Source organism: Leucopleurus acutus (assembly GCF_964270905.1).
Source record: "Leucopleurus acutus genome assembly, chromosome: 1".
Classification (NCBI taxonomy): domain Eukaryota; kingdom Metazoa; phylum Chordata; class Mammalia; order Artiodactyla; family Delphinidae; genus Leucopleurus; species Leucopleurus acutus.
In genome coordinates this window covers 24926389-24952963 of record NC_139142.1, presented here as the reverse complement: position 1 = coordinate 24952963, position 26575 = coordinate 24926389, and the positions used below count along the sequence as shown (strand labels likewise).

At 43.7% G+C, this 26575-nt stretch overlaps 1 protein-coding gene and 1 pseudogene across 2 annotated transcripts in view; one reads left to right on the top strand and one right to left on the bottom strand.

Annotated features, from left to right (window-relative positions):
* SPTLC2 (serine palmitoyltransferase long chain base subunit 2) overlaps positions 1–25476 on the bottom strand; it is a 110808-nt gene extending 85332 nt beyond the window's left edge. Inside the window, exon 1 of the mRNA XM_082832584.1 lies at positions 25269–25476. Coding sequence (XP_082688710.1) covers positions 25269–25397 — 129 coding nt within the window. The 5' untranslated portion in view covers positions 25398–25476. The remainder of the gene's footprint in view (positions 1–25268) is intronic.
* Positions 2630–8586, top strand: LOC309960197 (protein transport protein Sec24C-like; annotated as a pseudogene). The gene is made up of 4 exons: positions 2630–2658; positions 5125–5532; positions 5829–8051; positions 8109–8586. The product of its transcript is annotated as a protein transport protein Sec24C-like (transcript).
* Positions 25477–26575: the final 1099 nt, after the last annotated feature.

The window sequence follows — 26575 nt, the reverse complement described above, 5'->3', positions numbered from 1 at the left end:
CTCTCAGGCAACTGATCGAAGAGCTAAATATTAGTTTGGGAAAGCTACTAGAATGCTACAAGTTAGAACAGTTTGGAAACAAATTACTGTATTTGACAAAGGAAAGACATTTGGATAGGCATGATACATGAAATCTGCTGGTAATGATTCAATTTGATGGCCTAAAGAACCTCTGAAAACTATTCATAAAACTGGCTTAGGTCTTCATCAATCTCTTCCCCAGTGGTGGAATTCTGTGCTAACATTTACTGCTTAAACTTTCATGCAGGAGCAAAGTTATAATGTGTTTAGAACAGAATAGCTAAAAATGAACCAATATCTGAATATAGAAAATTGTTTAAAAATTAGTAATAACATGTAAGCAAGCAATTAACCTGGAAAAAGCAAAATCAAGAGCACTTAAAACACAAGAAAAAGAACATTCTGATTATCTTGTTTTTTAATAAATTTATTTATTTTATTTATTTATTTTGGGCTGCATTGGGTCTTCCCTGCGGCGTGCAGCCTTCTCATCGCGGTGGCTTCTCTTGTTGCGGAGCGCGGGCTCTAAGCATGCGGGCTTCAGTAGCTGTGGCACGTGGGCTCAGTAGTTGTGGCTCACGGGCTCTAGGGTGCAGGCTCAGTAGTTGTGCTACGTGGGCTTAGCTGCTCTGTGGCATGTGGGATTTTCCCGGACCAGGGCTTGAACCCATGTCCCCTGCACTGGCAGGCGGATTCTTAACCACTGCGCCTCCAGGGAAGCCCCTGATTATCTTTTTAAAAAACTATATCTAAAAATACTTTGCCATAAGAACACACCAGTACCCAACTCACTGTAACTCTGAAATTGTTTACACTATTTTCTCTCAACTGAACATACTAGTAAAAAGTAAGGCAATTTTCAGAGCTCCTAAGTCTCTAACAAATGTGTGGCAGATTTATATGCCAGGAATGCTGTGGGTGGATCTCTTGATCTACCTTTATTTCAGACACACCCAAACCAGCAAGACCAAGTATATTTATACAGTTGGTTGGACTGACTAGGAAGGAGAAAGTTAAATCATTAGTTTGCTTTTAAATATTGTGTGATTCTATCATAGCCTCACTTAATAAAATTAAATGCATTTTAAGGAACTGAGATCCAACTATGAAGTAACTTTTACAATGTGGCCTCAAAGCACAGTTCACTATGATCATTCACAGAGTCAGAATGGACAGACCAACTGACATGCAAACTTCTGATAGGTGAAAGTCTTAGAGAAAACAAAATTACTTGATCTTCAAATGCAGATGCTAAATGCTATCTCTGACATGATTCAAATAAAAATAATGGTATTACCATCTTATACGTGTATAATATTCTATAAGGGAAAGCACCAGGCTTATTTTGTTCACTGCACAACTAGCACTCAGGATAGTATTTATTAAGTGCTAACAAATAATAAGTACTCAATGATGTTTCCTTTTGGGAATTCCCTGGCAGTCCAGTGGTTAGACTCCGAGCTTTCACTGCCAAGGGCATAGGTTTGATCCCTGGTTGGGGAACTAAGATCCTGCAAGCTGCGTGGACTGGCCAAAAAAAAGGAAAAATAATAACGTTTCCTTTTATTACTATTAGTATTACAGAAAGTGGCACCTTATAGGAGCTCAACAAGTATTTGTAAATGAAAATACACATTATGCTCTTTGCTCTGTCATAGAAGGGGTTAACTTATGATGATTATACAATTAATATTAGAACATTTCTAGAACCCATATCTGATACCTTCTAGTCTCAACTGGACTGGAGATCAAGTTCACTCTAAACAAACACAGGCTACAAACCCTTACAGAATATTTCATATTCCGGATTCACCATGCAAGAGGGCTCTTAAGAGGCCTTTCAGTCACTCTAACTTGAGAATTACACTGTCGACAAGGCAATCAAGAAAAATATTAGCATATCACTCCCTCCAGGTCAAAAAATTTCACACTAAGCAGACAAGAGTGTGACACTCTGTATTATTATTCAAGAGAAGTTTAAGAACACCAATGAATACCAAGACACATTTGCCTGAACAGTAATATTTTTTCTAGAAAATGAAGAAGGAAAAAAAAAAGGCAAAGGAAGAAATTTTTTTAAAGTCGACTAAGCACACACCATAAAACATGACTTTTAGGAGGGCCATGGGCAGAATGTTAGAGGCTGAGTGTTTGTGTCTCTAACCCCATTCATATGTTAAAGCCCTAAACCCCCAGTGTGAAGGTATTTGAAGGTTGGGCCTTTGGGAGATAATTATGTTTAGGTGATGAGGGTGGGACCCTCTCGATGTGATTAGTGCTCTAATAAGAAGAGAAGGCAGAGATCTCCACTGAGGAAAGGCCATGTGAGCATACTATGAGAAAGTGGCTGTCTACAAGCCAGGAAGAGGGTCCTCGCAAAGAACTGAACCTGCCAGCACCTCTGATCTTGGACTTACCAGCCTCCAGAATCGTGAGAAATAAATATCTGTTGTTTAAGCCACCCCATCTATGGTATTTTGTTATAGCAGCCTGAACTAAGACAGAGGTAAAGAGACATAATGCACATATCCTACCCTCAATTGGTTCAGGAAAAAATAAGTGTGAGTGTGTGTGTGTGTGTGTGTGTGTGTGTAGAGAGAGAGACAGAATGATGGAGAATTTCTTCATGAACCATTTGTGAGTCAGTTGCAGTTATACTGTACCTTTGTCTTTTGATACTTCAGTGCATATTTCTAAAAACAAAGATACATAACTTTTATCTTTTACATAACTATAGAACAATTATCAAAATCAGGAAATTGCTAGAATACTAATACGTACTTTATTTAGATTCCGCTAATCGTCCTAAGAGTGTCCTTTGTAGCAAAAGAAAGTCCTGGAAAATGTATTGTATTCTCTCTTTAGTTTCAGAAAAGAAAAAAAAAGGGGGTTTTCATTACTCTGTAAAATGACTTAGAAGGAATAATCCTGAGCAGAGGTTTCGAGAATCCCATGAAAGCACACAAAGTAACTATGCAATTTTGGGGAAGTAATTATTGGAAAACAGAAGCTTACATTCCTGACATAGATACAAAATCACACAAGCGTGATTTTTTAAAGCAAATAAACACATTCCCGCTTAATGTGACAGCAGGATGACAGAACCTGCCTATCACAACAGAACCTGCCCAACTGGTAGACAGCTTGGGACATTATTTTAAAAATTAATGTCCAATATGAACCACCCATTATGCATCAGCAATCAAAGGACTGTTATGTCTTTTCCTTTAAATGAACCCTATTCATTTCCAGTGATACGCTGTGTTGTTCCTTAAAATAAGTTCTGCTGAAATGGTTCTTTATTGGAATTTTACTGAAATGTACTAGCCTCTCACTACTGCCTACCACACATACTAGAGAAAATAGTTTGGAGCTTTATGCCCATCACACAAGCTGTGCCACACTCTGAACATATATTTCTAGAAGTGTCTTCATTTTCTTGGCAGGCAAATTTTGAAAAGTAGGGAGTCCACATTTTATCTTGCAATCAGGGTAAGTTCCCGAATTTCTGTTGGTAAGTATCTCGTATGGAATGGACTAAGGAGTGCTTCCAAAGCCAGCTGTGAAAAAACCTATATTTTGCCATTACCATATTCCTACTGAAAACTCAAAAATGCAGACCTCCAAGTATATATGCACTGCAGGATTTCAGTCAGTGTCATCCTATGCACTCTGGGCAGTGATGTTCTGCACAGGAGTTATTATTTTCACTTGCCACTCACAGCTCTGTAGCACTTCCCTATCTCTAGATAAGCATCAAGGTATGACAGACGGATGTAATAGGAGATTTGCGTACCAGTGCAGTTCTGCCACAAATTCCACGTCTTTTTCTGAGCTATATTCCACCTCTAACATGTTCTAGGCCTGTAACACCGTGCCCTCCTCTCTGGCTTTGTAGTTGACATGAACTGGAAAGGCAACCCAGTTTGCATCAGTCTCCCTTCTCTGGGAATACTCCCTTATACCAGGGGTGGGTCCCTGGTGGTCACATCTGTGCAATATGACCGACTTCCTGGGTCATAACTGACTGGCACAGCAGTAGGCACCTATGCCAAAATGAACCCAACAACCCTCTCTCGTGGGGATTTAAAATTTCAGTGGGGAAGGAGTCTGAAGGACACTGGACTGCCAACGTCCTGGAGAAAAGGTCCATAAACTCCTGTTGCCAAGGTGTCAAGCGCTGTGTTATTTCCTGCCATTTTACCTTTTCTGAGTTGTTCATCAATTCCTCCCTACTTTTTCCTTTTCTTTTGTTGTATACCTATCATCCTTGCAACAAATCACCTTTTTGTTTAGCTAGAGTCAGTTGCTATCAACTGAAAGAAATTTAACAGATACAGACTCTAAGTTAAAATTCTTAGAACTTCTTTTCTGCACTTACTGAACAGGTTTTTATATGTTGGCATAGCCTGCAAACTTTTACGTCTTTAGCAAATTTTAAAAAATGGCTCCCCACTTTGTCAATTTTGTGCATTTGGAATATTGTTGACTGTCTTATCTAGGATAAGGGATACTTGGTTCAAAATCCTAAGTACTTACTTCCCTATATTAAGGGACATCAGATTCTAATTGCCCGCTGTAACTAACCTCTTCCCAGGTTCTCAATAATACCCATGAAGATAGAGCCAAAAGAGAAAAAAAGTCAGAACTAGTATTTTTTTTAAAAAGGGCAATAAAATGCCTCAAATCAAAATTCAGACAGTATCTGTCTGCTAAGTTCATCTAACTACAGAGAATATGCTCATAACCGTTAAACAAGATTAACTTTTCACAGTAGAAAAATCACAAACTAAAGGGCAAGTAATAGACTATTTAAGATTTTTTTTTTTTTTGCGGTACGCGGGCCTCTCACTGTTGTGGCCTCTCCCGTTGCGGAACACAGGCTCCAGACACACAGGCTCAGCAGCCATGGCTCACGGGCCCAGCCGCTCCGCAGCATGTGGGATCTTCCCGGACCAGGGCACGAACCCATGTCCCCTGCATCGGCAGGCGGACTCTCAACCACTGCGCCACCAGGGAAGCCTTAATACAAGATTTCAAGGGAACTGGAAGTGGAGCCTGGGAGCCTTGACATTAGGAATGAAGTCGAACCTGGATCTGGAGCCGGGTGGAACCAAGTCAGTCAGGCCCACCTGTGCTGCCATTTGGGGAGCCTCAGCCTGTCCACCCAGGGTGTCATCAATCTGGCTGTGGTGGGCAACCAGGACCCACAGCCCCACCCCCTGTGGAGCCTCCAGTGGCCCAGTGCCAGGCTATGGGCAAACCCCTCCCCCAGGTGTTTCAAGAGTCCCACCTTCTCCAGGGGCACCTCCAGCCTCAACAGCACAGGGCCCTTGTGGCCAGACAGCATATGGCCAGTTTGGCCAAGGAGAGGTACAGAATGGGCCAAGCTCCACTGTTCAGATGCAGAGGCTCCCTAGGTCTCAGCCATTTGGATTAGTCCCACTGGCTCCCGTGGTCAGCCAGCCAGCTGTGCTTCAGCCCTACGGCCCTACCCTGACAAGTACAAAGGTGACTGCTCAGCTGGCCAGAATGCAGATCAGTGGTGCTGTGGCCCCAGCACCTCCCGCTCTGGGTCAAGCCTATGGTCCGCCAACACCACTTGCCTCAACCTCAGGAAGTTTCCCTAACACCGGTCTGCATGGCTCCTACCCTCAGGGCCAGGCCTCTCCCCTTAGCCAGGCCCAGGGTCATCCTGGGGCCCAGCCTTCCCAGCAATCTGTCCCACCACAGGCCTCCAGCTTCATACCCCAGCTTCAGGGGGTCCTTGAATGCCTTTGATGACTGGTCCACTCCTGCCTGCACAGAGTTTTGGGGGGCCCCCAGGGAGCGAGCCCAACCATGTGTTCTCACCTCCTCAAGCTCTGCCCTCTGGCACCCAAATGACTGGGCTCCCGGGACCACCACCACCTATGCATTCCTCCCAGCAGCCAGGCTACCAGTTGCAACAAAATGGTTCCTTTGGACCAGCCCAGGGCCCTCAGCCCAATTATGGAAGTCCCTACCCAGGAGCAGACACTTTGGGCAGCCAGCCAGGAACACCTCAACTATTGCCTCCTAAGCGCCTGTACCCTGATGCCATCCCGAGCCCTATTCAGGTTGCTGAGGATGACAGGAACAACCAGGGTTCAGAGCCAATGGTTACTGGTGTATGGGGCCAGGTGCACCCTTAGTCAACACCAACTTCCTGGTGAAAGACCAAGGAAATGCAAGCCCCCGATATATTCGATGCACATCCTATAATATCCCTTGCACATCTGAAGTGTCTAGCAGGCTCAGGAGCCCCTGGCAGCTGTCATCAAGCTGCTGGCAAGCCTGCCCCAAGAGGAGGCTTCACCATATATCGCTGACCACGGGGAACCTGGTCCTTCGTGCTGCAATCGCTGCAAAGCATACATGTGCCCCTTCATGCAGTTCATTGAGGGAGGGAGGCGTTTCCAGTGCTGCTTTTGCAGCTGTATCAATGATGTTCCCCCCCAGTATTTTCAACATCCGGATCGTACTGGCAAATGTGTGGATGCTTATGACCGTCCTGAGCTATCCCTGGGCTCTTATGAATTCTTGGCCACTGTAGATGACTGCAAGAACAGTAAGTTCCCCAGCCCTCCTGCCTTATCTTCATGACTGATGTCTCCTACAATGGCATCAGGAGTGGTCTTGTTAGGCTCCTCTGTGAGGAGCTCAAGTCACTGTTAGACTTTTTGCCTAGGGAGGGCAGAGAAGAAAAGTCAGCAATTCACGTTGGCTTTGTCACCTATAGTAAGGTGCTCTGCTTCTACAATGTGAAGAGCTCATTGGCCCAGCCACAGGTGATGGTTGTATCTGATATGGGTGACATGTTTGTGCCACTGCTGGATGGCTTCCTGGTCAACGTCAATGAGTCTCGGGCAGTCATCACCGGCTTATTGGATCAGATTCCAGAAACATTTGCAGACACAAGGGAGACGGAGACAGTATTTGCTCCTGTTATCCAGGCTGGCGTGGAGGCTCTGAAGGCTGCTGAGTGTGCAGGGAAGCTATTTCTGTTCCACACCTCCCTGCCCATCGCAGAGGTCCCAGGGAAACTGAAGAACAGAGACGACAGGAAGTTGATCAACACAGACAAGGAGGAGACTCTGTTACAGCCTCAGACAGGTGCCTATCAGACAAAGAGTGTGTGGCCCAAAGCTGCTGTGTAGACCTCTTCCTCTTCCCCAGCCAGTATGTGGAAGTGGCCATGCTCTCTGTCATACCCCAGCTAAGTGGTGGCTCTGTCTATAAATATGCTTGCTTTCAGGTGGAGAATGACCAGGAATGGTTCCTTAGTGACCTGGTCAGAATGTACAGAAGGTCACTGGCTTTGATGCTGTAAAGAGGGTCCCGACAAGCACTGGTATCCGTGCTGTAGATTTCTTTGGGGCTTTCTACATGAGCAACACAAAAGACGTGGAGCTGGCTGGGCTGGATGGGGACGAGACGGTGACTGTGGAGTTCAAGCACAACGACCGGCTCAATGAAGAGAGTGGAGCCCTCCTGCAGTGTGCCCTGCTCTACACCAGCTGTGCAGGGCAGCGATGGCTCCGCATCCACAACCTGGCCCTCAACTGCTGCATCCAGCTGGCTGATCTGTACTGAAACTGTGAGACTGACGTGCTCATCAACTACATGGCCAAGTCTGCATACCAGGGCCTCCTGAACAGCCCTGTGAAAATTATTTGTGACACTCTCATCACTCAGTGTGCCCAGATCTTGGCCTGTTACAGAAAGAACTGTGCCAGCCCCTGCTCTGTGGGACAGTTGATCCTTCTGGAGTACATGAAGCTACTCCCAGTTTACCTGAACTCTTTGTTGAAGAGTGACGTCCTGCAGCCTGGAGCTGAAGTCACTACTGATGACCGTGCCTGTGTCCGACAGCTAGTTACCTCCATGGACATGGCTGAGACCAACGTCTTCTTCTATCCTCAGCTCCTACCATTAACCAAGTCTCCCCATTGAGAATACCACTGAACCACAGGCAGTTCGAGCATCTAAACAATGGGGATATATATTGGGTTGGCCAAAAAGTTCGTTCGTTTTTCATAACATCTTATGGAAAAACCTGAACAAACTTTCTGGCCAACCCAATATTTGCTGGAGAATAGGCTCAACCTCTTCCTCTGCGTGGAACAAGTGTCCAGCAGGGTGTTGTCCAGAGCCTCTTTGGCGTCTCCTCCTTCAGTCAGATCACCAGTGGCTGGAGCATTCTGCCAGTTCTGGATAATCTGCTGTCCAAGGTGAGAGGCCTCATTGATAGTTTGAGGGCACAGAGATGACGGTACCTGAAGCTTATCATGGTGAAATAAGAGGACAAGCTGGAGATGCTGTTCAAACACTTCCCAGTAGAAGACAAGAGCCTGAGCGGGGGAGAATCCGACGTGGACCCTGTCTGTCATACGCACACAAACACTTCCCAGTAGAAGACAAGAGCCTGGGCGGGGGAGAATCCGACGTGGACCCTGTCTGTCACACGCACACAAACCCCTCCCAGTAGAAGACAAGAGCCTGGGCGGGGGAGAATCCGACGTGGACCCTGTCTGTCATACGCACACAAACACCTCCCAGTAGAAGACAAGAGCCTGGGCGGGGGAGAATCCGACGTGGACCCTGTCTGTCATACGCACACACACACCTCCCAGTAGAAGACAAGAGCCTGGGCAGGGGAGAATCTGACGTGGACCCTGTCTGTCATATGCACAAGGAGATTTGGCAGCTACCAAGCTATAGTAAGTGGGTAAACAGCATAGGGTCCAGGCCAGCTTCCAGAAGATACCCCAGGACAGCAGAGAAATTGGGACAGTTCCATATCTTATAAGTTATGTAAGTTGACCTCAGTCTCTTTGGAGGAAGAGGGAAGAATAAGGAGACACCTTTTTTCTGGGCTCAAGTATCCTACCACTCTATCACATCCTGCTGTTGGAAGGTGCCCCTATTGCCTCACTTTACCCTCCTTTTTCTAACTAATCCTGTCGTAATGAATGGAGTTTCTCAGTTCACTGTATATGATTTGGTGTTGGAGGATTTGGAGCCACCCAGACCCTCGCAATATTATGTGTCCCTTTGGACCAGCCTCCAAGAAGAGAAGGGCAGGCGGGAAGGAGTAGGGATCCCAGGGGGAGGGGCTGCTAATTCATCTCAGTGTAATCAACAACTTCCTCTATTAGGGATAAACATACATACAGGTGCACAAGAGTCGGGTATAGACCATACACAGTAGACAGAAAAGGGGTCAGTCTTCTAGGGCATGGAAGTCAATAGCCAACTCAAGAGTCACTAAGGGTGGTTGACTAGCTTTCTTGCTCTGCTTCCACTGTTCTTTCTCTCTCCTGCAATGATTGGTGATCGCTTGGTGGACAGAGGAACATCATCAGAGATGAATGAGCTTGGGAACAGAGTTGTAAAGTGTATTAACACCTGGGAGAGGTATCAGCCTCCTTTCCAGCTGGAGAGGCCCCAGCACTGGATGGTTCTGTAGGGAGCCTGGCCATCAACTTGCAGTACCTCACAGAGCCAGCCCGCATCCCACTCTGAGCTCCTGCTGGAAACACTGCTCTCCAAGCTGGGGGCTGCTGGGGAGAGAGGCAGAGGTGGCTAGTCTCTCCTGCCAGGACACCACTCAGGCTTTCGTACTGACAGAGTGGCTGACGGTTATCTCCCAACCTGACCTGGCTGCGGCCGGACAAGGGCTAGGCTCGATGGTGGCCAGGCTTGCCTGCTCCCAGCCTGGGATACCCCTGCTCTGGACCTCTCATTTCTCTTCATTAGTTTATTTTTCAATGCACCTTTAATTTGCAAATAAATAAACTAAGATGTAGGGAATTCCCTGGCGGTCCAGTGGTTGGGACTCCACGCTTTCACTGCCGTGGGCCTGGGTTCAATCCCTGGTCAGGGAACTAAGATCCTGGAAGCCATACGAAGCAGCCAAAAAAATAAAATGTAAAAAAATTTTTTTAAGAAAATTGACTGTTCAGGAAAAAAAAAACCAAACCCCTAGTTAGAGCTTTTCCTCATACCGTACTGTGGAAGAGACAGCTAACTCGCCCCTTGTATATATTCTCCGTAAGTTCCCATTGGTAATAGACTCTCAGTTTTAGCTGGGTACAAGGCTACCCAGCTACAGTCCACATTCCCAATCTCTCTTGCAGCAAAAGGTAACCATGTGAGGAATTAGGGCCAATAGGAAGTGAATAGAAATGATGAGTACCAGGGCTGGATTACATCCTTTAAAACAGCAACTGCTTTCCCTCACTTCTCTTTCCTTCTGCCTGTGGCCTAGAACATAGATGTGGTTGAAGATGCTAACTGAAGACAACATCCTCAAAGACTGCAAGACAACAGAGAAGATACCTCATAACCTACCTGCCCAGGACTACCTGTCTATCTCCAGACTTCACAAAGAGAAATCATTTCCATCTTGTTTATTTAAATGTCACATTTATAGCAACAAAAACAAAAAAATCAGAAAACAATATTGAGACTTCTGCTTCCAAGTTGGAGGTAATATGTAGAGGCAAGCCATCACTTTCACAGAAAAACTACATAAAACTAAACAGATTACTCAAAACAAGAAGTAGTTTTAAAGACAATGAAGAATTGTTTTCCATGCAAAGAGAACAAGATGACCTAAAATTCCAAAGAGGGAAAAGCCTTTCCTTAGTGAGCTGAAATTGCTAAGTCATTTTCTCTCCTCGTGGTATTTGCAGAGTTTGAACAGGAACTGATCATAACTGGACTTGCCAGAGGCAGAGAAACTCTACCAAGAGAAAGAAAAACCAACAGAGTCTATAACAGCTATATAGGTTAGTATGAAGAGTCACAGATAAGTGACCAGTTTTCTGCATAGGGCGTTTACTAAGTGCTGGAGAAGCTGGGGAGATGGACTAGAAAGGTGACTTGAAATCAACCACAGTCTTACAATGCTTAAGAGGTAAAGTCATACCAGAGGGAGGGACCTACCACAAACACACAATGGATCTCATCCTTGAGACACTGTACTCACTAGAGCGAACTGAATCTACCTAGAAACTCAGCCCAGGACTTCCCTGGTGATGCAGTGGTTAGGAATCCGCCTGCCAATGCAGGGGACACGGGTTCAATCCCTGGTCCGGGAAGATCACACATGCCATGGAGCAATTAAGCCCGTGTGCCACAACTACTGAGCCTGCACTCTAGAGCCTGCAAGCCACAACTACTGAGCCCATGTGCCACAACAACCGAAGCCCGCGTGCCTAGAGCCTGTGCTCCACAACAAGAGAAGCCACCGCAATGAGAAGCCCGCGCACTGCAATGAAGAGTAGCCCCCACTCACCACAACTAGAAAAAGCCCGTGCACAGCAACGAAGACCCAACGCAGCCAAAAATAAACAAATAAATTTATTTAAAAAAAAAAAAAAAAACTCAGCCCAGCCCACCCAGCTCAATCCCTGGTTAGATGAGGCGCTCAGGCCCTTGCCATATCTAAAATAGCAAAAGGCAAAAATAACACTGACTTTAATCTCTGCAGTTTTTTTTTTTGTTTGTTTTGTTTTTTTGCGGTACGCAGACCTCTCACTGCTGTGGCCTCTCCCGTTGCGGAGCACAGGCTCCGGATACACAGGCTCAGTGGCCATGGCTCACGGGCCCAGCCGCTCTGCGGCATGTGGGATCCTCCCAGACCGGGGCACGAACCCGCGTCCCCTGCATCGGCAGGCAGACTCTCAACCACTGCGCCACCAGGGAAGCCCTCTGCAGGTCTTTTACTCACGGTGTCCAGCAATCAATCAAAAAATCCTGCTTTCCCAAGAGGCTGGGAGAGAAAATAGGAGTATGACTGAAAAAGAGAAGGCACGGTATACAGTAGTGTACAGTCACCTTATATTTCAGTACTGCTAGTCTTGGGAAATCTCTCATCCCTTGATCCCTCCCTTTAATTTCATGTCCTCAGAAGTGTAGATTCCTGTTAAAGTTTTTTTAACATTTCTAAAACTGCAAGAATAATTTTCAGACATCAAAGACTCCCCTAGAAACCCAGAGCCCCCTTTTTACCAAAGAGCTCAAAATCATCATAATCATCTCATTCTTTTCACTCATTCAACAAATATTTCATTTCTATCTATATGTCAAGATCTGTACAAGGTATTTGACCATACAAATAAGAGACAGTCCTTTTTCAAGTCTTCAAGAATTCTGCATTTTTTAAGAGAAAAAGCATGCAAAGATCAACATGATTTTTGAGATAAAAGAATAAAGAGGGCTTCCCTGGTGGCGCAGTGGTTGAGAGTCCGCCTGCCGATGCAGGGGACACGGGTTCGTGCCCCGGTCCGGGAAGATCCCACATGCCACAGAGCGGCTGGGCCCGTAAGCCATGGTCGCTGAGCCTGTGCGTCCGGAGCCTGTGCTCCGCAACGGGAGAGGCCACAACAGTGAGAGGCCCACATACCGCAACAAAAAAACAAATAAAAAAAAGAATAAAGAAACTATTTTAAGGGATACTGTCTAAAGGGATTTATATATAAATGCAGAGGACGAAAAATGCACACAAAGTGAGAAGCATTTCTATCACAAGCAATTCTCAAGTTGTCTCACTTTTCTTCTTCACATTACTAATGACAAAACCAAGGAAAATTTAAGCTATTTGTCCAGTCACAAGAAAGTTAGATTCAAAGTCAGGACGAGAATCCAAGTCTCTACATTTTCCATTTGTTACCATTTCTTAATCATATTCCTGAGATTTTCTATGAATCAAATTTTCTTTTAATTATTTCAGAGATAATACAACTTAATCTGATTGTTTTAAAATTATCAGTGGCTTAAAATTAGAATTTAACTTTAAACTCAACCTTCGTGCTCATTTTTGCTATTTCATATAATTAGCTATTTTTGCTATTCATATTATCAGCTATACATGGATTGCGATAAATGATTATATGAGTTTCGTTTCCCCTGCTAAAAAAATGTCTGTTTTTAGGAAACCAGAATTAACACTAATTAACTTAGCTGCCCTGGAAATAACCTGCTTCCTTTGCCTACATACAAAGCCACAATTGTACGGGAGGCGATAAAGGTATTATCCTTTAGCATGAACAGCAGAGGTCTCCAACAGATACTTCTATCACAGTCTTCTGTCCATTTTAACACTGGGTTGTCTTTTTCTGTTTTGGCCGTGCTGCATGGCGGCTTGTGGGACCTTAGTTCCCTGACCAGGCATTGAACTGAGGCCACGGAAGTGAAAGCGCCAAGTCCTAACCACTGGATCGTCAGGGAACTTCCTTGGGTTGTCTTTTTATTGTTGAGTTATGAGAGTGCTTTATACATTCTAGATAACAAGTCTCTTTATCTGCTATATGATTTTCAAACATTTTCTCATTCTGTAGATTGTCATTTCACTTTCTTCATGGTGTCCTTTGAAATACAAGCTTGTAATTTTGATCTAGTACAATTTATCTACTTTTTCTTTGGTTGCTTATACTTTTGGAGTCATAGCCAAAAAAGCACTGCCTGATCAAAGTCTATAAAGGTTTATACCTATGTTTTTTCCTAAGAATTTTATAGCTGTAACTCTTATATTTAGGTCTTTGGTCCATTTCGAGTAATTTTTCTGTATGTGGTATAAGGCAGGGATCCAAGCTAGTCCTTTTACATGTGGACGTCCAGTTCCCCCCACACCATTTTTTTAAAAAGGTCATTCTTTCCCCCCCTTGAATTATCTACTCTTGTAAAAAAAAATCAACTGACCATAAATGTAAGGGTTTATTTCTGGACTCTCAATTATATTCCACTGATCTCCAACTTTGTTCTTCTTTTTCAAGACTTGGTCTATTCTGGGTCCCTTACATTTTCATATGAATTTTAGGATCAGCTTGTAAATATCACCAAAAAAACCAACTGGGATTTCAATGAGTTGCACTGAATTTGTAGATTAATCTTAATATTAAGTCTTTCAATCCCTGAACATCGGATGTCTTTGCATTTATTTAAATCTTTTTTGATTTCTTTCAAAATGTTTTGTAGTTTTCAGTGTACAAGTCTTGCACTTTTTCTATTGCATTTTTTCTAATCATTTAATTCTTTTTGATGCTATTGTGTGCAAAAGTTGTGCTTTGATGATATTAGGGTAATCACTCTATATGCTAAGGTCATAAACATTTTCTTTTATATGCTATAGCTTTATATTTTTTGATGTTCACATATGAATATCTAACAACCTAGGACTGATTTTTACAGAGTGGTGTGAAGTTGGGATCTATTTTTTTTTCCATACTACTTGTCTCAGCACCACTTAATAAAAAGGCAATCCATTCCCCACTGATTTGAAATGCCACCACCCTTATCTATCAAATTCCATATTCATAGTGTACTCTTTCTGGGTTTTCTATTCTGCTCCATTTATATACTATCTGATCAAAATCTACTGCCTAAATAACTGTATTTTTATGGCAAGTCTTATTATCTAATAAAGATGAGTACTCCCATCTAATTTTTCTTCAAAACTGCCTTGGCTCTTCTTGGCCCTTTGCTTTTGCACATGCATTTAGAATCAATTTGTCAAGAAAGAATAAGAGGGAGGGAGAAAAAGAGAAGAGAAAAACACTTGGAGGGTAGGATTTTAACTGGAACTGCATTGTCTTAAAGATCAATTTGAGGAAACTGACACTTCTAACACATTTTCACCTGTGAATTTTAGGAACCCAAGCTGACTCTGTGTAACATTATATTTTGAGATAGTGGTTTTATTCATTTAAAGATACGGTTTGGGGCTTCCCTGGTGGCGCAGTGGTTGAGAGTCCGCCTGCCGATGCAGGGGACGCGGGTTCGTGCCCCGGTCCGGGAAGATCCCACATGCCGCTGAGCGGCTGGGCCCGTGAGCCATGGCCGCTGAGCCTGCGCGTCCGGAGCCTGTGCTCCGCAACGGGAGAGGCCACAACAGTGAGAGGCCCACGTACCGCAAAAAAAAAAAAAATAATAAATAAATAAATAAAATTAAAAATTTAAAAAAAGATACGGTTTGGATCACTTAAGTGGTGGTTCACTGCATTTTAGAAATCAGAAAAAAAATTTTAATCTTTAAACCTCCTTTAATTTATTTTACAAAATGATACTCTGATTTTATACACATGCGTGCACACACACACACAAACACACACATCTTCTGAGTGAGCAATCTCATTTCTAGGCATTTATCCTAACAAAAAAACCCAAAAGTGTTAAGAGAAGTACAAAGGGCTCATATATCAGAAATACTGAGAAAAGTCTAAACATTATGCATGAGGATTGGTTAAATAAATTACGCTATGTATCTGTACTATAGAATTTATGCACCCTTTAAAAGAATGATGTTTGTGGGGGAGGGGCTATATAGGGGTAAGGAGAAAAAGGGTTATTATGGGATTACATGAAATCATGTGTGTGAAACTTTTTTCTTTTTTTGGCCATGCTGCACAGTTTGCAGGATCTTAGTTCCCAGACCAAAAATTGAACCCGTGCCCTCAGCAGTGAAAGCACAGAGTCTTAGCCATTGGACTGCCAGGGAATTCCCCTGTGTGAAACTTTTGAAAATTGTAAAGCACTGTAGAATTTACAGAATCTTTCATTCAACTAAAAAAAAGAAAATACATTGTAGGGACTTCCCTGGTGGTCCAGTGGTTAAAAATCCGCCTTCAAGTGCGGGGGACGTGGGTTCGATTCCTGGTCGGGGAACTAAGATCCCACATGCCGCAGGGCAACGAAGCCCATGCCACAACTACTGAGCTTGCATGCTGCAACTAGAGAGCCCGCACACTCTGGAGCCGGTGCACCACAACTAGAGAGAAGCCTGTGCCGCAACAAAGGATCCCGCATGCTGCAACGAAGACCCAACAAAGCCAAATAAATAGGTAAATAATGTTTTTAAAAATACATTGTAAAAAAATGATGTTTATCTCTACTGACTGATGATAGATTATATTCATGATACTAAGAGAAAAAAACTGTAAAATAGATGTAGTACGATCTCTTTTATGTAAAATTGTAACCCACTCCCTCTCACATTTATATATATATATATATACACACACACATACACACATTTATATGTATATATATACACACACACACATATATAAATACATGGCAGGATATATATCAGAATGTTACAGTATTTATCTCCAGGTTATAGAATTTCAGGAGATAAAGCTGACCCTTGAACAATGCTGCAGTTAATCTCAGTATAATTTATAGTTGGCCCTCCGTATCCAAGGTTCCTCCACATCCACGGATTCAACCAACCACAGACTGTGCAGTACTGTAGTATTTACTATTGAATAATATCTGCATAAAAGTGAACTGGTGCAGTTCAGACCTGAGTTGTTCAAGGGTCAACTGAATTTATTTTCTTCATAATTTAAGAAATATTTCATATTTCTTCATTTATTTCATATTTCTTCATATTTTCTTCATATTTTAATTTATTAATTTATTTTCTTTAAACATTAACATATTTAATGTTCTGCAAGTATGGTATTTTTCCAACTCCTATATTTTCATATAAAATAGTATGTAAAGTATGTTGACTTTACAAGAGAAACACTACATCTGTTCATTTTAAATCTTATTGAAAATATGCAAATTTTCAAGAAATACTTCTTTATAAAACGAAAAAATTTAGAACTTTCAAGTATATGAACTATTGTAAAGAGTGTAACACAGGTGCTAGTCTACTTAAGGGCAAACTCTCCCCACTGAAATTTTAAATCCCCACGAGAGAGGGTTGTTGGGTTCATTTTGGCATAGGTGCCTACTGCTGTGCCAGTCAGTTATGACCCAGGAAATCGGTCATATTGCACAGATGTGACCACCAGGGACCCACCCCTGGTATAAGGGAGTATTCCCAGAGAAGGGAGACTGATGCAAACTGGGTTCCCTTTCCAGTTCATGTCAACTACAAAGCCAGAGAGGAGGGCACGGTGTTACAGGCCTAGAACATGTTAGAAGTGGAACAGAGCTCAGAAAAAGACGTGGAATTTGTGGCAGAACTGCACTGGTACGCAAATCTCCTATTACATCCGTCTGTCATACCTTGATGCTTATCTAGAGATAGGGAAGTGCTACAGAGCTGTGAGTGGCAAGTGAAAATAATAACTCCTGTGCAGAACATCACTGCCCAGAGTGCACAGGATGACACTGACTGAAATCCTGCAGTGCATATATACTTGGAGGTCTGCATTTTTGAGTTTTCAATAGGAATATGGTAATGTCAAAATACAGGTTTTTTTCACAGCTGGCTTTGGAAGCACTCCTTAGTCCATTCCATACGAGATACTTACCCACAAAAATTCGGGAACTTATCCTGATTGCAAGATAAAATGTGGACTCCCTACTTTTCAAAATTTGCCTGCCAAGAAAAAGACGACACTTCTGGAAATATATATGTTCAGAGTGTGGCACAGCTTGTGTGATGGGCATAAAGCTCCAAACTATTTTCTCTAGTATGTGTGGTAGGCAGTAGTGAGAGGCTAGTACATTTCAGTAAAATTCCAAGAAAAGATCAGCCTCTATAATCAACTCTCAAGAGATGAAATCTATTGTCATTCCTAATATCTAATTTAAAATCCTCAAAAATCACCAGTAAGTTCTGAATTGCCAAATCCAGTGACGTGATAGAATAAGATAAAGAATACAACCCAGGCTCTATTAACTTCCTAACTGGGTCAGTTATTTAAATGATTTGGAATTCAGTCTTATTTGTAAAATGGAGATAATATTCACCTACCAAGGGCCCTGTGAAGATCAGATAGGTTAAAAGGCTGGGAGAGGCCCTGGCCACAGTAAATGATACCTATTACCATTATTATTCTTGGTTTCTGACCACCAAGATGTTGCTTACACTGCTTAAAGAAACACCCTCGGGCTTCCCTGGTGGCGTAGCGGTTAAGAATCTGCCTGCCAATGCAAGGGATATGGGTTTGAGCCCTGGTCTGGGAAGAGCCCACATACCACGGAGCAACTAAGCCTGTGAGCCACAACTACTGAGTCTGCGCTCTAGAGCCCCTGAGCCACAACTACTGAGCCTGTGTGCCACAACTACTGTGCACAGCAATGAAGGCCCAACACAGCCAAAAATAAATAATAAATAAATAATTAAATACATAATTTCTCTTTAAAAAAAAAAAAAAAGAAACACCCTCCATTTCCTTGGGCTTTCACACACCACTTGCCAACACTTCTGTTCTTTCTCAACCAACCTTCTGCAGCAGTGGTGTGTGTTTGTGCTTGCCTTCTCGCAAGAACACTGATTCCCCAATATTACATCCTTAGTGCCTCCTCTTCTTGCTTAATGCCCTCTTCTATCTACTTTACCAATTCCCATGGCTTTAACTACCACCCATTCATTCCTTCAACTAAGATTTCCTGAGTTCCTATTACATACCAGGCACAATTCAAACAGTAAAACCTCAGATGTTTGCTGAAGGGACTGACTTATTAGGCAGCAAGAGGCTTATTTAGAATAATTCAAAACCACCACATTTGACAGGTCAGTACTTCATCTGTACAGTAGTTTCTAAAGCTTTCCAAGTCACAAAAATTGTTGAATATTTTCCCCGACCTCAATATGTATTATTTGGAGTAAGGCTGGATCACAACCATAGTCTCAGTATAACTGCATATTTCACTGTACTTAGAAATTATCAGAAAGCTGGGACTTCCCTGGTGGTCCACTGGTTAAGAATCTGCCTTCCAATGCAGGGGATGCAGGTTCGATCCCTGGTCGGGGAACTAAGATCTCACACGCAGTGGGGCAACTAAACCCGCACACCACAACTACTGAGCCTGCGCACCATAACTAGAGAGAAGCCCCTGCGCCGCCAACAAAGAGCCCTTGCGCAGCAATGAAAGATCCCGCGTGCTGCAACTAAGACCTGGTGTAGCCAAATAAATAAATAAATAATTTAAAAAATAATAATAATAAAAATAAATAAAAATGAGCCACCAACACAGGGGTTATCTCAATCCTTTAGGGTCTTACAGTATACATGTATTTTTTCTACAATCAGAAGCAAAAGTTATTTTAAAACAAAAGGAAAAATTGCCACCTTAACCTTCATAATGGGTCTTGAAGGTAGTCTTAAAGACAACAAATGTTTAGCTAAATTTTCTGAGCTTAAATCAGTCAAGAGCAAAAGGCTTACTTGCTTAATGGGTTTAATGGGTCACAAATTACAAATTATATTATAGAAGCCTTCTTAGAAGCTATTCAGAAGGCAACTGGCTTTTGAGGCCACAAACCATGTATTTAATCAAATAAGACACACCCACTCAGAATGCAAACACAGCCTCTACCCATCCTCTCAATTGCCTATTCTGCCAATAAACACTGCTTCTTTCTTTCAAAAATGGAATCTGATTGAATCTCAACCAATTAACTACTCGTTCAGAACACTATGAAGTTTCTGGGGCACCTAGTCCAACCTTAAAAAGTGGGCAAGTCTGCATTCCCTGAATATCCAAGTTCTAAAATACTATATTAAGAATACAGTGGTTTATATATTAAACACGGGTCTCATTTCCCAAGAATTTTTATTAAAGAGAATTCCTGAGTACCTCAAATGACTCTGGAATCTTTCACATCCAACTAGTAAGACTTGAAATGTTCTTCCCCTTGGAACAAAAAGCATTTGAAACAAAAATCTAGTCCCACGAGTTGTAAACAGTTAACAGCATTATTTTTACAAAGCTGTGAGGTCTTTGGATGTCTCATCAGGCCCTGAAAAACTTGAACAGGTATACTGGCCATTCTAGTTACTCCTCCAGTTCCTCTGTCATAACTAACTTCTCCTTTTCCCAGGTAATGTTTCCTCTCAGTGGAAACAAAAGCCTAGTAGCTACTTAGTAAACCACCTCTCATTAGTTATTCATTTGCCTTCTTCTAAGTATAAGAAGCAAAACCAGCACTTTGTTCTTTCTACTTTTCTTATCATTTAAATAAGAACATAACTTGTACCCCAATTCCTCCTTAAGAATCTTATTTATTCTGGCAGCTAGAAGGCTATCATCCTTCTAATATCTCATTAAAACTATTCCTAAAGGGAAGAATCTTAGGTCCAAACTCTCTCCAAGGCAGATAATTTTTTTCTTCCATATTTGTTAGCTAATTAAGGAAGGTTAAATGTGTGAACAAATCTCAAAAGTTCTTTAAAGAAATGGAAGACCAAAAGAAAGTAATGTTAACAAGGGGCTTTAAACGTAGAAACCAACTGTATTATATTTCAGGTGCAACCAAAATATGCCATTTATTTAATCAAATGTTAAACCCACAGTAATAAACTCTTGGTAATTAAGATGACTGAATACTCCAAATCGCTGCTGAGAAAATTTCCTGCAAAGCCTCTAGAGGTCTTTAAAAATAGGATAGAATCATCTATCAAGATTAGCTTTAATAAAGTCCTACAAATAGAAAAGGGCATGAATTACATAACCCCTAAAGGTTCCTTCTAGCTCTAATTCTGCCAAAGCTTCCGATTCTCTTTCTGTTTCCTTAATACTAATTGCCACCTGTTACCTCAAGAAAGGCTGACCCGCTTCTCTCACTCCTCTGAATGGCAGGGAGGAAAAACTACCATTTCTCTTCCTTGTGAAAACTCTATCTACCGTCATCATTAAAAAACAGTAATGTCTACACCCATAAGGATGGCTACCGTAAAGAAAAAACCTAATTCTCCTGCGATGTCTCTCCTTTACTCTCACACTACCTTGCCACCAACACTTCTGACCAGATGTTTGGCGGGTGGGGGGTACACACCACTAAGCAATACTGTGACATCAGCTGGGTGTCCTACATTGTTTTTTCCTTTTTTTAAAAATTGAAGTATATAGTTAATTTACAACGTGGTGTTAGTTTCAAGTGTAGGTGTCCTACAATTTAACTTACTTCTATCGCTATCTACCTGGAGATAGCGGCAGATCCCACAGGTAAGGGCTCAGTCCCACAAGACTGTCTCCACCTCAACTTCAGATGCCAATCTCAAGTCCAGGTTGTCACCTGTGCTTCTGACCAACCAGAGATTCCTGGGACTCTCTCTTCGTAGAGCAGCTCACAGAACTCAGAAAAATTGTTTACTTACTGTTTACCAGTTTATTATAAAGGATCCAGATGAACACCCACATGGAAGAGATATGTAGGGCAGGGAAAGTGGGGAGGGTCACGGAGCTTCCAGCTGTGCCACTCTCCCAGCATCTCCACGTTGTCAGCAGCCCAGAAGCTCTCTAAACCCAGTACTTTGGGGACTTTTATGGAGGCTTCATCATGCAGGCATGATTGATCATTAACTCCATTTCCAGCCTCTCTCCCCTCTCTGGAGAATTGGGAGGTGGGGCTGAGAAATCCATGCTTCTATTCATGGCTTGGTCTTTCTGGTGACCCCATCCAGGAGCCCACCAAGAGTCAGCTCATTAGAACTAAAGATGTTTCTATTGTCTAGGAAATGTCAAGGGATGTAGGAGCTCTGTGTCAGAAACTGGAGGTCAAAGACGAAACGTTAGGACAAAAGATGCTCCTAGTGCTCTTATCACTTAGGAAACTACACAGGTTTTAGGAGCTCTATGCCAGCAGCAGAGGAAGTTATATACATATATTTTTTGTCCCTATAATCTCACAGCTACTATCAAAAAAAAAGAAAAGAACAATTGTTGGTGAGACTGTAGAGAAACTGGAACCCTTGTGCACTACTGATGGAAATGTAAAATGGTACAGCCACTGTGTAAACAGTACGGTGTTACCTCAAAAAATTAAAAATACAATTACCACATGATCCAGCAGTTCCACTGCTAGGTATATACCCAAAAGAATTCATGGTCTAAGAGATATTTGTACATCCATGTTGATAGTGTCATTATTCACAACAACTGAAACAGGGAAGCAACCTAAGTGTGCACTGACACATGAATGGCTAAGCAAAATGTGGTATATACATACAATGGAATATTATTCAGCCTTAAAAAGGAGGCAAATTCTGATACATGCTACAACATGCATGAACCGTGAGGATGTTATGCTAAAGGAAATAAAGTCAGTCACAAAAAGACAAGTACTTTTACTTATATGAGGTACTTACGGTAGTCAAATTCCTAGAGACAGAAAGCAGAATGGTAGTTGCCAGGGACTGGGAGGAGGGGAGAATGCAGAGATACTGTTTAACGGGTACAGAGTTTCAGTTTTACATGATGAAAAGAGTTACGGAGATGGATGGTGTTGATGGCTGCACAGCATTATGAATGTATTTAATTCCACTGAATTATACACTTAAAAATGGTTAAGATGGGGCTTCCCTAGTGGAGCAGTGGTTGAGAGTCCGCCTGACGATGCAGGGGACGCAGGTTCGTGCCCCGGTCCGGGAAGATCCCACATGCCGCGGAGCGGCTGGGCCCGTGGGCCATGGCCACTAAGCCTGCGCGTCCGGAGCCTGTGCTCCGCGGCGGGAGGGGCCCCAGCAGTGAGAGGCCCGCGTACCGCAAAAAAAAAAAAAAAAAAGAAAGAAAAACAATGGTTAAGATGGTAAATTTTATGTTATGTGTATTTTACCACACACACACACACAAAATTTGGAAAAAAAAAAAACCCAGAAAACAAAACCAAACAGTAACGTCTGATTGTTTCATAACATCCTTTCTACCACAGGAGCTATTTACTCAAACTCTAAACCCAAATCCAACAAAGAGGCAAGCATATAGACTCCTGAGAGAGTAGAGGGATCTTAGAAGTTTCTAACTTCTCTTCTGTTCGTTAAAAGACAAATGGTGGTATATGTGAGGAAATGAACTTATATCCTGGGTTTAAAAACCCTGTTACAGGGCTTCCCTGGTGGCACAGTGGTTAAGAATCTGCCTGCCAGTGCAGGGGACATGGGTCCAGGAAGATCCCACATGCCACAGAGCAACTAAGCCCATGTGCCACAACTACCGAGCCTGCGCTCTAGAGCCCGCAAGCCACAACTACTGAAGCCCGCCCGCCTAGAGCCGGTGCTCCACAACAAGAGAAGCCACGGCAATAAGAAGCCCGCGCACGGTAACAAAGAGTAGCCCCTGCTCGCCATAACTAGAGAATTCTGTCTTGTGTGCAGCAACCAAGACCCAACGCAGCCAAAAATAAATAAGTTTATTAAAAACAAAAAAAACCCTGTTACACTCTATTTTAGAAAAGGCAAGACACACGCCTGTGCACTTGACATCTTATGTGTATTTTTACGGCATAATTGGCAATATTTCCCCCAGAAACTGGGGAAAAATACACAGGGCTTGGAGCACTAGCACATCACTTTAATCGAAACAAAAATAACTTTAAAAAATATTTTAAAGATACTCTTGCTCTTATGAAGTTTCTTTTGCTTAAGGAAAAAGAAACGGGGGAAAAAAACACCCCACAGACAATAGTCCTCTTATTAGTGTAAAAGCTACAAACCTAAAGTCTTTGTTTTAAAAAGACTCCTGAGAAATTGTTTTCTAGAAGGGATACTGCACCCCTAAACATTCTTTAGGGCATTCCACCAGACCATTCTTCCAAATGCCACCATTGTGGCTTGAGTGAATTTTTTCACTAACATGTGTTAGAAAAAGTCAGGCAGATTTTCCAGTTATACAGATTTTTAAATTTCATGCTAGCAACTTGATATTTCTTCATCTTATCAGTCAGCAATCTCTGAAGAAATGTCATGCCCACCAATGCTAAACTGTTCAGGATTATGGGAGGGAGAAATCTGATTTACTACTAACTCAGAACATACGTGTGTTAAATGAAAAGAGCACGTAAACACAAAGCACCTCTATCGTGTGGACGCCTTGCTCTTGATTTCCTTCTCCCTCTTAAAAATCATAACGCACTCCTTGGCCTGCAATGTATTTTCTAACTCCCACCACGAGGTTTCCCTTTTACAATTTATACAACAATTTTGTCTTATTAGCCATTTACACTGCTGGGAAAGCAACTTCTTCCATGGCTTACAATGAGCTGATTCTTATCACTTCCTGTCTCACACAATTATTTCTTCAAAAATGAAAACAAATTTTTTGAATCTGTATATTATGTTGCCTTACACCTTACAACTTCAGGGGAGGTCAAGTCTCTTTTATGTATTTCCCCCCAACTCTTGTGGTCTTAATATCTCAACCTGACCCGGAGAAACGCTTTACTTTCTGTTTCACACCAAACAGTAACAGGCCTGTCTCTCCTATCTACTGCCTGGGGGAGAAGGCTGCCAGATATTTATGGTAATGCCAAATTACAACAGTCACATTTCCTGCCGTGGGGAACGGACTATTTGCGAAAAAAAAAAAAAAAGGATTTCCTTAACTTCTTAAAGAGATTTATAAGTACCAAAGTCAACTGCAGACGTCTCGACACTCTCTTCCACCAACACTGACCTTGCATCTTTTTAACCAGCTCATCGTTAAAAACACATTTCAGCATAATAGCTGTCAGTCCAGAGAACGTGAAGCTTGATAATAATTACTGCCTTGAATTCAGAACTTTTCAAAATATTTCAGAACTGCCTGGACTGGGTTGGTGATTCAGCCTTGGTGAATTAGTACAGACTCATCACATGTCACCACCAGGCTAAACCATCCCCTTGTGAGATAGCACTCCTGCTCAAGGGGTCAGCAGGACCACCTAACTCAACCTGGAGCCCGAGATGGGGGTCTCACCTCGGGCCAAGACCGTAACGCTTTTTAGGCTCTGGACCGGGTTCACTGCCAGACTTGTGGTCCAAGGCCTTACTTGTAGACGGGGGTAGGTACGTGGTAGGAAAAGACTGGGTGTTTCCGCCTGGTACCACCTCCTAACTTGCTTTGCCTCCTGAGGATCCTAAATGTGGTTTTCCCTGGAGAGCTTCAGAGCTCTAGGAGGAAGCAACCACCCGAAGGCCACAGGAGGGAGGCTCGGGGGAATCCTCCTGGGGTCCGAGGGGGCACTCCCTGCCTCTCCTGGGGGGCAGACCCCACTTCTGGCGGGATAGGGTAGAGGAAGTAGAGCCCAACCTCCGGGGAGAGGTGAGGAAGACCTCAGGCACGGAGAGACTGGGGAGCCCCAGCGCCGCCCTTGAGCCTTCCGGCCCGGGGCAGGCCCAGTCAGTGCCCGGACACTGCCACCAGCACACCTGAGCCGCGCCCGGCCCCGCGGACAGTCACCGCGACCCCGCCCGGCCCCGCCGCCTCTCCGCAAGGGCGCCAGCCCGCGAGGTCCCGGCCCACCGCCCCCAGCACGGCCCGGCCGCCTGGTCCCACAGTACCTGGCCGGCAGCGGCGGCGGCAGTAGCGGCGCTGATCCTCACGTACCCGTTGCGCACCTCCCCGTTCGCCACGCAGTCGTTCGCCCGCACCGGGCGACGGCAGCAGCACCCTCCGGGCTCCGTCCGCATCGTCCCGGCAGCACTAGGCGCAAGGCAGGATCCGTAAGCGGCGGCCGAGGCGGCAGCGGCTCCAAGTCCCCCTCCGCAACCCTCCGCACCCCTCCAACCTCCCCGAAACCGGAAATGGCTGCACGCCGCCGCCAATTCCCTGCCGGGCCGTCACATGGGGGCGGGACCCACTCCCCCACGAAGCAGCGGATCGCCGTAGGCTGGGCCCGGGAGCTGGAGACCAGGCGGGGCGCGCAGGAGTGTCGTGAGCCTGAGGACTGCTGACCAATCTGGAGAAGGAGGAGGCGGACCCCAGGCTCCTACCTGTCCAATGACGGGATGGAATAAAACGGCCCGCGGGTGTCAAGGGGGTTTTCTGAAGCGACCTTTGGACCTGGGACCAGGTCTCAAGAGCGGGTTCCCTCTTCTGGACAGGTGGCACCCTCTCTACCCTTGCCTCCCGGGAAGTTCTCGGGTTTGAATCCCAGCACTTAATTTAATTAGCTAATTCTTCTGTGGGTTTTTATAGTAAGCCTTTTTCGACATTCCTTCACCATTCTTCAATATGCATCATACATTAACACATTTTAAGTAATGATTCGGGTGTCTCTTTGCCCTTCACATCTGTCCCTATCAGGGTTTTCTGTACAACTTCCTTTTAAAAACACTTCCTTGAAAAACAAGAAACCTGGTTGTTCCAGCTCTGACAGTAACCAGAAGCTAAACCTTGAGTGTTTAACCACTTTAGGAGCCAAATTCTTTAAAATGGAGTTAATACTTCCTGCTTCATAGACTCATTGCAAGAATTACATTAATAAGCCATTTTGCACCTATCACAATACCTGGCTCATATTAGAAGCATAATGTATACATATTATTTTTCATCTCTTTAGCTCTATATTCCCATAGTTATTAGAAAGAGAAGAAATGGATTTACATTGTAGCAAGAAACTTTTGGTTACCCATAAAGAATTTAGTGTCGGGGCTTCCCTGGTGGCGCAGTGGTTGAGAGTCCGCCTGCCGATGCAGGGGACACGGGTTCGTGCCCCGGTCCGGGAGGATCCCACATGCCGCGGAGCGGCTGGGCCCATGAGCCATGGCCGCTGAGCCTGCGCGTCCGGAGCCTGTGCTCCGCCAAGGGGAGAGGCCACAACAGTGAGAGGCCCGCGTACAGAAAAAAAAAAAAAGAATTTAGTGTC